The sequence below is a fragment of the Hyperoodon ampullatus genome, assembly GCF_949752795.1.
Source record: "Hyperoodon ampullatus genome assembly, chromosome: 2".
NCBI lineage: Eukaryota > Metazoa > Chordata > Mammalia > Artiodactyla > Ziphiidae > Hyperoodon > Hyperoodon ampullatus.
Genome location: NC_136915.1, coordinates 167,098,197 through 167,111,814, shown reverse-complemented (window position 1 = coordinate 167,111,814; position 13,618 = coordinate 167,098,197). Strand labels below are relative to the sequence as shown.

Here is a 13,618-nt window from a genome sequence, read left to right as displayed (position 1 = left end):
AAGTAGATTAGTAGTTGCCAGGGACTTGTGGAAGGGAGGAATGGGCAGTGACTACTAATAGATATGGTGTGTCTCTTCAGGCTGGTAAAATGTTCTAAAATTAGACAGTGGTGATGATTACATAACTCTGAAAATATACTGAAAACCGCTGAATTTTTCATTTTTTAAATGGTGAATTTCATGGTATGAGAATTCTATCTCAATAAAGCTGATATTTTTAAAATCTTAGGTACACCTGCCACCAAGATTATGACAGTGCACCTTCTCCACTGACAGGACAGTATTCCCACAATAGGTTTTTCAAACTATAGAGTTACATTACTGAAAATGTTTTTTTCAAATTCTGCCGCTCTATCTCCTTGAAGGACATGTCTTCCTGGTTGAAAATCACTGGTCAAAACTATAGTAAATTACATAAAATTAAATGATTAATGATGGTAATAAGATTAGTACTAGACATTCTCTGTAGAAATAACTCTGTCATTATTTTTAATTATTATTAATATTGTAACTCATTGAAACTGAGTTACAGATTAGTGCCTGTAACAAGGTTAATGGCTACTTAATGAAGATTGTTGAAATCAGATTATCTCAGAAATAACAACATTGAACCTAATTTTCATCTTTTCTGACATTCAAACAATTTTTATCCAAAACTTACATGGTGTAGCCATTTTTGTGAAGATAGGAGTCACAATATCTTCCAATTGCTGTTTCTGCTCAAAAAGCTCATTAATGGAAGCTTCTAAATGGGTTTCCAGCCATTCATTTTTTATACGGCATGCATTGAGGATGGTATTCTAGAGACAGAAACAAAGAATTTACTTTCCACTTGTTTATTTAAAAATAAAACTCTATATAGTATCTCTAAACCAGCACTGTGCAACAGAACTTTCTGTGATGATGGAAATGTTCTGTATCTGCGTTGTCCAATACAGTCACCATTAGACATACATAGCCAATGAGCACTAGGAAAGTGGCTGAGGAACTGAATTTTTAATTTTATTTAATTTTAATTAATTCTAATTTAAATAATCTCATATGGCTAGGGGCTACTATATCTGACAGTGCAGCTCTAACATTAGTGGAAAGTGCGTATAAAGAAACTCAAAATCTAGAGTCATGGAGCCTTGGGCCAGTCTACACCTCCTCCCTAATTCTTCATTTTCAATGAGACTGTGATAAAGAAAAGTGTTTGCAAAGGTTGGAAAAAAATGGGTGGATGGTACGAGCTGCATGCAACTCAATGGACAATGCCGAGGATATTTTATTCCTTCTCAGGTGGTTCACAGGAGAAGAAAGTGCAAGAAGTGCAAAAAGAGCTCCACCTCACTGAAAACCTCTCAATTTGCACTGCAAAACCATCTCTTTGCACATGAGCAGCAAACTGCTGATATCTGATTTAAGATGTTCATTACTCTATGGTTTGTAATAATAGAGACATGAATAAATGTATACTCAAAAAAAAAAAAAAAAAGGGCTTCCCTGGTGGCGCAGTGGTTGAGAGTCCGCCTGCCGATGCAGGGGACACGTGTTTGTGCCCCGGTCCGGGAAGATCCCACATGCCGCGGAGCGGCTAGGTCCGTGAGCCATGGCCGCTAAGCCTGCGCATCCGGAGCCTGTGCTCCGCAACGGGAGAGGCCACAACAGTGAGAGGCCCGTGTACCACAAAAAAAAAAAAAAAAAGAAAAGAAAAAAGAAAAGAAAAAATGAAGGAAGGGAGGGAGAAGTGAGCAGTGAGGACCGCTACCTACCTCTAGTGCATTAGTGTAGAAATTAAAGATACAAGGCAAAAATCTCAGAAGACTTCAGAGCAAACTATAATCACAATGCAGTACCTTGTCTTCCTTAAAAAGCTTCCCTGGTCCCTTTGTTGTATCTGTAACAATTGCAGAGACCTTTGCAATATATTTTTTCAGCGCCAGCCTTGCATCTGAAAGAATAGAACAGTAAAATGCATAATAATAAGACAAAGACCAAAAAATATGCATTACAAACATTACATGCTTGTAATGTACATTTATATCTCCAGAGCTTTATAAAGATTGTATAGGAGATTTGTTGCAGTTGTTTTCCTTGGGGAACTTCAAAAGGATAACATTCAACTAGCACAGTACTTTGGGGCACTCACTGTATTCCTAGAATCGCACTAAAATTTTTAAAGAGCAAATAAATATAAAATGTGATACCCAATACCAAAGAGACTATAGTCTATCAAAATATCTACTATGGGGAAAGGAACAAAAAACATTTCCAAGAGAAAAACTGTCCCTTGCTTTACCCTTCTTTATCCTTTAAAATAAATTCAAATAGCTTCCCTCTTTAAAAAAAAAGTTTAAAATAATTCCATTCTCTATAGCACCCCTCGCAAAATTTGCAAGACCTGTTTAAACAAAATTACAACACTTTGAGAGAAATAAAAGACTCAAATAAATGGGAAGATTTACCATATTTCTAGACAGAACTGAATATAGTAAATGGTAGATTAGCCTCAAATTGATTTAACAATTGGTGTATTCGTTTCCTGTGGCTGCTATAACAAATTGCCATAAATTTGGTGGCTTAAAGCAACACAAGTTTATAGTTTATCCTCTTACAATTCTAGAGGCGAAAAGCCTGAAATCAGTTTAGCTGATTGTGTTGGCAGGGGAGATTCTTTCTGGGGGCTCTGAAGGGAGAATCTATTTTCTTGCTGTTTTCAACCTCTAGTGGCAGCCTGTACCCCTTGGCTGTGGCTCCTTCCTCCACCTTCAATCAAACTACACCACTCCAATGTCTAGTTCCATCATCAAATCACCTTCTCCTGGGCTTCCTTGGTGATGCAGTGGTTGAGTCCACCTCCCGATGCAGGGGACACGGGTTCGTGCCCCAGTCCGGGAGGATCCCACATGCCACGGAGCGGCTGGGCCTGTGAGCCATGGCCGCTGACCCTGCACGTCTGGAGCCTGTGCTCCACAGTGGGAGAGGCCACGACGGTGAGAGGCCCGCGTACAGCAAAAAAAAAAAAAAAAAAAATCACCTTCTCCTCTTCTGTGTCAAATCTCCTGCCTCTCACTTATAATAAGGACACTTGTAATTACATTTAGGTCCCACCTGGATAATCCAGGATAATCTCCCCATCTGAAGATCCTTAATTTAAGGATCTGCAAAATCCCGTATGAGGTAACATTCACAGATTCCAGGGATTAGAACCTAGATATCTTTGGCAGACTTTTTTCAGCCTACCACATTCGGCCCTCTGACCTCCCCAAACTCCTACCTATGCCACATGCAAAATACATTTACCCCATGCCAACATCCAAAAGTTTCAACCCATTACAACATCAACTCATGTCTAAATGCTCATCTAAAATATCATCAGCTCAAAAGTCTCATCTCATCCTCTAAACAAGGTATGCATGAGACATTAGTATGATCCATCTATCCTGGGGTAAAATTCCTCTCCATCTGTAGACCTGTGAAACTAGAAAACAAAGTTCTCTGCTCCCAAAATACAATGGTGGGACAGGCACAGAGCAACAGGTATAGATAATGCCATTCAAAAAGTGAGAAATTAGAGGAAAAAAGGAGTCACCACACTCCCAAGTCATTTTGAAATCCCACAGGGCAAATTCTATTAGGTATCAAAGTCTGGGGATAATCATCTGTGGTGTAAGGCTCCATCCTCTTGGCCTGCATCTCCAGCCTGAGTCACCCTTCCTTTTTCATGAAAGACAGCGTGTTTTTGCAGCTGAACAGTTTTGTCAGTCACAGCTTCAAACCCACCATTCATGTTGCAAGCAGAATTAATTCCCTAAACTGGAATCCAAGGTTTAGGTTTTGGCTCCACTAGCTGGGTGACCTGGAGTCAGTAGTGGCTCCAGAATTTCAATACAGGATGAAGTTTAGCAGAGGAATTAGCTGGAAGAGGGGACTAAGGGACTTGTCATAGAACTGCATTTATATAGTAAGCACACTGATTTTACTAACAGCATATATTTATTTTGGGTGGCTTGGTAGAGAGAGGAGCTTACTGCAAGCTTCCTCTTAATGCCACCATACCTGTCTTACTGCATCCAGGCTGCAAAATACCACAGACTATGTAGTTTATAAACAACAGAAACTTATTTTTCACAGTTCTGGAGGCTGGGAAGTCCAAGATCAAGCTATCAACATGGTTGCAGTCTAGTGAAAACCCTCTTCCTTTATTGCCAGCACCTTCTCACTGTGCCCTCACATAGTGGACGGGGCTAGGGAACTCTGTGGGGACTCTTTTATTAAGAACACTAATCCCATTCATGAGGGCTCCACCTTCATGTCCTAAGCATCTCCCAAAGGCCCCACTTCCTAATACCATCACATTGGGTATTAGGATTTCAACATATGAATTTGGGGGGAACACAAACTTTCAGACCATAGCAATATCTTAACCCCACTAACTTCAGTTTCTCCATCTAGAAAATGGAAGTATTATAGTACCATCCTCATAGGGTTGTTGTAAGAATTAAACACAATGTATTATAGTATAATGCACGCAGATGTCTTGACACAGTGCCTGTCACACGGTAAAGCACTCAATAAGTTTATTATTATGTCACTCCTCTCCTCAAAACTCTGTAAATGACTCCCTATTGACTACTGAATAAAATGCGGGGCCTTCCAAGATCTATCTAGCCACAAACTCTTTCCAGCTTCATCCCTTGCAACATTCATCCAGAGACCCTGTCCATTATTTACCCCCTGTTCCCTCTGCTCCCAGGCTCACTCCTTCAGTTCCTCAGGTCTCTGCTCGAGCATCACCTTAACAGAGAAGCCTCTCCTGATTGCCCTCTATAAAATAACACACTCTCACTCATTCACTTCCTGGCAACTTCAAAACCCCGTTACCACTCTATTTTTCTCCGTAACACTGCATAGATACATAGATTTAGATAATTTTATTTTCTGTCTCCCTACTACAAAGTAAACTCCATAAACATAAAGATTGTTTTATGCCCAGTTGTGTATGTATTCTCAGCTCCTAGAACAGTATTTAGCACACAGGAGGTGCTCAATAAATATTTATAAATGGTTGTCTAAAGGTTTACACAGAATTTCTTTGCTTATTATGTTTCCTCAGCCTAAAATGCCCTCTCTGCATTGCCACCCACCAAAATTCTACTCATTCTTCAAAGCTTACTTTAAAATGCACTTTTGTTAAACTCCGAATTCCCCCAAGTAGATCTCATGGTTCTATCAACTGTGACATGATTATAATCTGATTTAGCTCTGAGTTGAATCTGTCTTGTAATTTTTTGTTATCCTGCTTTTTGCTTCTACCTCTAGACTGTAGGTTCCTTAAAGGCAGAGTCTGTGTCACCTTCCTATCATATACCATGCAACCTCACCATCTCTTTGTCACTTACCGCACCAAATTCCCCTCCCCTCACCCACTACCTGACAGTACCACACTGCCACCAAAAAGACACAGGTCAAAAGGGGGAGGGACTCAGTATTTGCTTGACTATTTGAAGGGAAGGATATTCCAGAATGAAAAAAACAGAAGCAGATCCTAGGTTGTATGAAATGATACAGCTATAGCTACTTTGTAAGTAGATGTGAAAGTACCATACTTCAAAAGGGTTGGGGAGGATCTTCAAGATGGCAGAGGAGTAAGACATGGAGATCACCTTCCTCCCCACAAATACATCAAAAATACATCTAGAAGTGGAACAGCTCCTACAGAACACCTCCTGAATGCTGGCAGAAGACCTCAGACCTCCCAAAAGGCAAGAAACTCCCCACGTACCTGGGCAGGGCAAAAGAAAAAAGAAGAAACAGAGACAAAAGAATAGGGACGGGACCTGCACCTCTGGGAGGGAGCTGTGAAGGAGGAAAGGTTTCCACACACTAGGAGGCCCCTTCACTGGTGGAGACGGGGGGTGGGTGTGTGGTAAGCTTCGGAGCCACAGAGGAGAGAACAGCAACAGGGGTGCAGAGGGCAAAGCGGAGAGATTCCCGCACAAAGGATCGCTGCCAACTAGCACTCACCAGCCTGAGAGGCTTGTCTGCTCACCTGCCGGCCGGGACTGGTGGGTGCTGGGAGCTGAGGCTCAGGCTTTGGAGGTCAGATCCCAGGGAGAGGACTGGGGTTGGTTGCGTGAACACAGCCTGAAGGAGGCTAGTGCACCACGACTAGCTGAGAGGGAGTCCAGGAGAAAGTCTGGACCTGCCTAAGAGTCAAGAGACCATTGTTTCAGGGTGCACGAGGAGAGGAGATTCAGAGCACTACCTAAACGAGCTCCAGAGATGGGCGCAAGCTGCGGCTATCAGCGCAGACACCTGAGATGTGCATGAAATGCTAAGGATGCTACTGCAGCCACCAAGAATCCCGTGTGCAAGCACAGGTCACTATCCCCACCTGCCCTCCCAGGAGCCTTGCAGCCCACCACTGCCAGGGTCCTGGGATCAGGGACAACTTCCCCGGGAGAATGCATGGCACGCCTCAGGCTGGTGCAACGTCACGCCAGCCTCTGCCACAGGCTCACCCCGCATTCGAATTATAACTACTGTACCCCTCGCTCCCCCAAGCCTGAGTGAGCCAGAGCCCCCTAATCAGCTGCTCCTTTAACCCCCTCCTGTCTGGGCGATGAACAGATGCCCTCAGGCGACCTACACACAGAGGCGGGGCCAAATCCAAAGGTGAACCCCAGGAGCTGTGTGAACAAAGAAGAGAAAGGGAAATCTCTCCCAGCAGCCTCAGGAGCAGTGCATTAAATCTCCACAATCAACTTGATGTACCCTGCATCTGTGGAATACCTGAATATACAACAAATCGTCCCAAAATTGAGGCTGTGAACTTTGGGAGCAACTGTAGACTTGGGGTTTGCTGTATGCAACAGACTAGTTTCTGATTTTTATGTTTATCTTAGTATAGTTTTCAGCACTTGTTATCATTGGTGGATTTGTTTACTGGTTTGGTTGCTCTCTTCCTTTTTTTTATTAGTTTTTTAATTTCTTAATTTTAATAACTTTATTTTATTTTATTTTTCTTTCTTTTTTTTCTCCCTTTTCTTCTGAGCATGTGGCTAACAGGGTCTTGGTGCTCTGGCCGGGTGTCACGCCTGAGGCTCTGAGATGGGAGAGCCGAGTTCAGGACATTGGGCCACCACAGACCTCCCGGCCTCACATAATATCAATCGGCGAGAGCTCTCCCAGAGATCTCCGTCTCAACGCTAAGACCCAGCTCCACTCAGCGACCAGCAAGCTCCACTGCTGGACACCCCATGCCAAACAACTAGCAAAACAGGAACACAACCCCACCCATTAGCAGAGAGGCTGCCTAAAAGCATAATAAGTTCACAGACACCCCAATACACACTACTAAATAACCAAGAGATCACTGAAGAAATCAAAGAGGAAATCAAAAAATACCTAGAAACAAATGACAATGAAAACATGACCACCCAAAACCTATGGGATACAGCAAAAGCAGTTCTAAGAGGGGAGTTTATAGCAATACAATCCTATCTCAAGAAACAAGAAAAATCTCAAATAAACAACCTAAACTTACACCTAAAGCAATTACAGAAAGAAGAACAAAAAAACCCCAAAGTTAGCAGAAGGAAAATAATGATAAAAATCAGATCAGAAATAAATAAAAAAATAAGTGAAGGACACAATAGCAAAGATCAATAAAACTAAAAGCTGGTTCTTTGAGAAGATAAACAAAATTGATAAACTGGTAGCCAGACTCATCAAGAAGAAAAGGGAAAAGACACAAATCAATAGAATTAGAAATGAAAAACAAGTAACAGGGGCTTCCCTGGCGGCACAGTGGTTAAGAATCCCCCTGCTAATGCAGGACACACGGGTTCGAGCCCTGATCCGGGAAGATCCCACATGCCGCGGAGCAACTACAGAGCCTACACTCTAGAGGCTGTGAGCCACAACTACTGAGCCCATGCACCTAGAGCCCGTGCTCCCAACAAGAGAAGCCACCACAATGAGAAGCCTGCGCACCACAATGAAGAGTAGCCCCCACTCGCCGCAACCAGAGAAAAGCCTGTGTGCAGCAATGAAGACCCAATGCAGCCAAAAATAAAATAAATACAATAAATAAATTTTTTAAAATAAGAAGTAAAAACTGACCCTGCAGAAATACAAAGGATCATGAGAGATTACTACCAGCAGCTATATGCCAATAAAATGGACACCTGGAAGAAATGGACAAATTCTTAGAAAAGCATAACCTTCTGAAACTTAACCAGGAAGAAAAAGAAAATAAAAACAGACCAATCACAAGTAATGAAATTGAAACTGTGATTAAATATCTTCCAACAAACAAAAGCCCAGGACCTGATGGCTTCACAGGCGAATTCTATGAAAAATTTAGAGAAGAGCTAACACCTATCCTTCTCAAACTCTTCCAAAATATAGCAAAGGGAGGAACACTCCCAAACTCATTCTATGAGGCCACCATCACCCTGATACCAAAACCAGACAAAGATGTTACAAAGAAAGAAAAATATAGGCCAATTTCACTGATGAACATAGATGCAAAAATCCTCAACAAAATACTAGCAAACAGAGTCCAAAAGAACATTAAAAGGATCATACACCATGATCAAGTGGGGTTTATCCCAGGAATGCAAGGATTCTTTAACATATGCAAATCAATCAATGTGATACACCACATTAATGAATGGAAGGAGAAAAACCATATGATAATCTCAATAGATGCAGAAAAAGCTTTTGACAAAATTCAACACCCGTTTATGATAAAAACCCTCCAGTAGGCATAGAGGGAACTTACCTAAACATAATAAAGGCCATATATGACACACCCACAGCCAACATTGTTCTCAATGGTGAAAAACTGAAAGCATTTCCACTAAGTTCAGGAACAAGACAAGGTTGCCCACTCTCACCACTATTATTCAACACAGTTTTGGAAGTTTTAGCCACAGCAATCAGAGAAGAAAAAGAAATAAAAGGAATCCAAATCGGAAAAAAAGAAATAAAACTGTCACTGCTTTCAGATAACATGACACTATACATAGAGAATCCTAAAGATGCTACCAGAAAACTACTAGAGCTAATCAATGAATTTGGTAAAGTAGCAGGATACAAAATTAATGCACAGAAATCTCTTGTAGTCCTATACACTAATGATGAAAAATCTGAAAGAGAAATTAAGGTAACACTCCCATTTACCATTGCAACAAAAAGAATAAAATACCTAGGAATAAACCTACCCAAGGAGACAAAAGACCTGTATGCAGAAAACTATAAGACACTGATGAAAGAAATTAAAGATGATACAGACAGTTGGAGAGATATACCATGTTCTTGGATGGGAAGAATCAACACTGTGAAAATGACTATACTACCCAAAGCAATCTACAGATTCAATGAAATCCCTATCAAACTACCAGTGGCATTTTTCACAGAACTAGAACAAAAAATTTCACAATTTGTAAGGAAACACAAAAGATCCTGAATAGCCCAAGCAATCTTGATAAAGAAAAACGGAGCTGGAGGAATCAGGCTCCTTGACTTCAGACTATACTACAAAGCAACAGTAATCAAGACAGTATAGTACTGGCACAAAAACAGAAATATAGATCAATGGAACAGGATAGAAAGCCCAGAGATAAACCTACGCACATATGGTCACCTTATCTTGTACAGGAGGCAAGAATACACAATGGAGAAAAGACAGCCTCTTCAATAAGTGGTGCTGGGAAAACTGGACAGCTACATGTAAAGGAATGAAATTAGAACACTCCCTAACACCATACACAAAAATAAACTCAACATGGATTAAAGACCTAAATGTAAGGCCACAAGACTATAAAACTCTGAGAGGAAAACATAGGCAGAACACTCTATGACAAAAATCACAGATCTTTTTTGACCTACCTCCTAGAGAAATGGAGATAAAAACAAAAATAAACAAATGGACCTAATGAAACTTAAAAGCTTTTGCACAGCAAAGGAAACCATAAACAAGACCAAAAGACAACCCTCAGAATGGGAGAAAATATTTGCAAATGAAGCAACTGACAAAGGATTAGTCTCCAAAATATACAAGTAGCTCATGCAGCTCATTATCAAAAAAACAAACAACCCAATCCAAAAATGGGCAGAAGACCTAAATAGACATTTCTCCAAAGAAGATATACAGATTGCTAACAAACACATGAAAAGATGCTCAACATCAGTAATGATTAGAGAAATGCAAATCAAAACTACAATGAGGTATCACCTCATACCAGTCACAATGGCCATCATCAAAAAATCTACAAACAATTGGGCTTCCCTGGTGGCACAGTGGTTGAGAGTCTGCCTGCCAATGCAGGGGACACAGGTTCATGCCCCAGTCTGGGAAGACGGCTACTCCTGTGAGCCATGGCCGCTGAGCCTGCACGTCTGGAGCCTGTGCTCCTCAACGGGAGAGACAACAACAGTGAGAGGCCCGCGTACCGCAAAAGAAAAAAAAATCTACAAACAATAAATGCTGGAGAGGGTGTGGAGAAAAGGGAACCCTCTTGCACTGTTGGTGGGAATGTAAATTGATACAGCCACTATGGAGAACAGTATGGAGGTTCCTTAAAAAACTAAAAATAGAACTACCATATGACCCAGCAATCCCACTATTGGGCATATACCCTGAGAAAATCATAATTCAAAAAGAGTCATGCACCACAATGTTCATTGCAGAGCTATTTACAGTAGCCAGGACATGGAAGCAACCTAAGTGTCCATCAACAGATGAATGGATAAGGAAGATGTGGCACATATACACAATGGAATTTTGCTCAGCCATAAAAAGAAGCGAAGTTGAGTTATTTGTAGTGAGGTGGGTGGACCTAGAGTCTATCATACAGAGTGAAGTAAGTCAGAAAGAGAAAAACAAATACTGTATGCTAACACATATATATGGAATCTTAAAAAAAAATGGTGCTGAAGAACCTAGGGGTAGGACAGGAATAAAGACACAGACATAGAGAATGAACTTGAGGACACTGGGAGGGGAAAGGTAAGCTGGGACGAAGTGAGAGAGTGGCATGGACATATATACACTACCAAATGTAAAACAGATAGCTAGTGGGAAGCAGCCACATAGCACAGGGAGATCAGCTCCATGCTTTGTGACCACCTAGAGGAGTGGGGATAGGGAGGGTGGGAGGGAGACGCAGAGGGAGGGGATTTGGGAGGATATATGTATACATATAGCTGATTCACTTTGTTATACAGCAGAAACTAACACACCATTGTAAAGCAATTATACTCCAATAAAGATGCAAAAAAAAGGGGGGTTGGAAAGGATATAAGTAAGTTGTTTCCATGAAATTCTATTAATATAATTACAATTTAAATTTATTAGCTAGCAAAACATTAGTAAAGCATTTGTTTTTCAGAAAACTGAAGAGGCTCAAACTATTCTGGAGAAAAACAAGAAAAAGTATTCCTAAGAAATCCAAGGTGATTGGCTAGGCAACACCTTTTCAGTCCAGTGTGGTTCTTTTTTTTTTTTTTTTTTTGCGGTACGCAGGCCTCTCACTGTTGTGGCCTCTCCCGTTGCGAAGCACAGGCTCCGGATGCACAGGCTCAGAGGCCATGGCTCACGGGCCCAGCCACTCCACGGCATGTGGGATCTTCCCGGACCAAGGCAGGAACCCGTGTCCCCTGTCCCCTGGCAGGCGGACTCTCAACCAGGGAAGCCCCCAGTGTGGTTCTTTATGACATCACTGAATTTATCCCTGAATGACTATGACTGATGATGTCACAGTGATCATCAGTGTATATTTGGCTGAATAGGAAAAGTATCTTCAGTGCTTTGACTGGAACACCATGTTAACTAATACTCAGGGCATTTCTTCTCTGTCTCTAACCAATTTTTGACAATAAATGCTTCTTCCATTTGAGAAAGAAAGATGCCTTCTCAAGGACTATTCCTGATTTTTCCTCTGTTGTTTATCTGCTTCTTCAGGGAGCTCTTCTGCATTTGTGATGGTACTACCTGGAGAAAGGTTGGATGGGAAATTTTTCCAGAAGAAATGCATTATTTGAAAGTTAAGCCCTCTCCATCTCACTGTCTACCTTACCCTCTGGACAAACTATGCTACAATTTTGCTAGTATGGATATATTTCAGAGTTGTTTACATCTTATTTATATTTCAGTACAAGCTCTCTTTTTAATCCTGTCTGTTTTCTCTGCTCATTACCTGTGGGTGAAATGGAAGAAACACCAAAAAAAGGTGAATTAGTGATGCAAATAATAATAGTTATAGAATATCAAAGAGTTTAAAAGAAAGATTATCATCTTCTTTGAGAGAAAGAACCATGTCTTATTCTTCTTCATAATCTCCCCAATTTCCACCATTCATCCCCAGCATGTAGCAGTTTCTTGCATATGTCGGGTGTTCAGCAAAGGTGTACTCAATTAGAAGGTCCTTAAAATAACCTATTAATTTTAGATAGATTATTTCAAGTTATGAAACACACCAAGAAAGTAGTGAGCTACAATGAGTAGAATGCATAGGAAGTGAAGGTATCTGTCTGAGCCCTTAGGTAAGTCACTGTATCTTTCTCAGCTGCCTGATCCATAAAATTAAGGATATGGAACGACATCTTGTTAGATCCCTTCCCGATCTGTCTAAGAAAGCTAAGGATACAAAAGTCGGCATGTATTTTTTTAATAGGCTGTAAACTAATTTCTAATTTCAGTATAACTTTCTGGAAAATAGCACTCAAACTAATTTCCCACTTTGCCAGTGACACCATATTTTGAGGCAATCTTAAAAGCTCAATGACCTTCACAACAATTAGATATTTATAAAATGACTACGATTTATCACATTATACCTTAAGGTTGTTTACTAAAGGAAAATATTTTACTAATATTCAAATAATTTCTCCCAGCAGAATGCTCTAATCACAGAAAGTACTTATTAAATGTTTGCCAATGGTGATAATGATCGCTATAACCTTACCCAAGGGCATATAAAAAAGAGCATTTCTTCTGCATTTATACCTTTCATCTACAGTAACTTTTTCTTTGCATAAATAAGTAACATGTGGTATTTGGAGTTTAAGTGTATATATCCAGAAAACAAATTTAATTTGAACTACAGTAATAAAAAAATCTCTATTTTTTTTTCTCCTTTTAGCTGAAGAAACAAGCCTCCTTAGATACAGCTGGTAATGATCTAGAAAGCCAGCCCATCTATGACTGCAGACTGGCGGCCACAACATCAATGCATTATCACCAAGTACCTGAATCAAGTGTCCCATCATCCTCCAGCTAAGAAAGTCAAGCACCAAAAACTAAAGGGGAAGAAGAGTGAAGGAGAAGGAGCCAGAGGATACTAGACATATCCATATGCAAATATAGCTCAGTCCATTATGAAGACTACACAAGAAATCTATTGCGAGAACTCATGTAAGGACAAAAATGGTTCTTTGGGATCCTTTGTAAATTTTTTGCCACGTTCTTTACTGAAACTTTCCAACAAAGTCTGGATTGAACAGTGATTTCTATTCAGCTAAACTGGCTCCATACTCATTAAAAGTACTGGGGAAAGACTGTATACGATCACTGCTTCATGTTTAAATGCTTTGTCCTTTTCAGTGCATTAGATTACTAATCATT

At 40.6% G+C, this 13,618-nt stretch overlaps 2 protein-coding genes across 2 annotated transcripts in view; one reads left to right on the top strand and one right to left on the bottom strand.

Annotated features, from left to right (window-relative positions):
• Positions 1-13,618, bottom strand: part of ANKRD45 (ankyrin repeat domain 45) — a gene marked incomplete at its 5' end in the record, with an annotated part of 49,937 nt that overhangs the window by 20,215 nt on the left and 16,104 nt on the right. Inside the window, 2 exons of the mRNA XM_079728453.1 lie at positions 662-800; positions 1,839-1,933. Coding sequence (XP_079584579.1) covers positions 662-800; positions 1,839-1,933 — 234 coding nt within the window. The remainder of the gene's footprint in view (positions 1-661; positions 801-1,838; positions 1,934-13,618) is intronic.
• TEX50 (testis expressed 50) lies at positions 11,901-13,338 on the top strand (the record flags this gene model as incomplete). The annotated part of the gene is given in 3 exon segments (XM_079728454.1): positions 11,901-12,224; positions 13,137-13,223; positions 13,225-13,338. Coding segments are annotated over 3 exon segments (525 nt in total).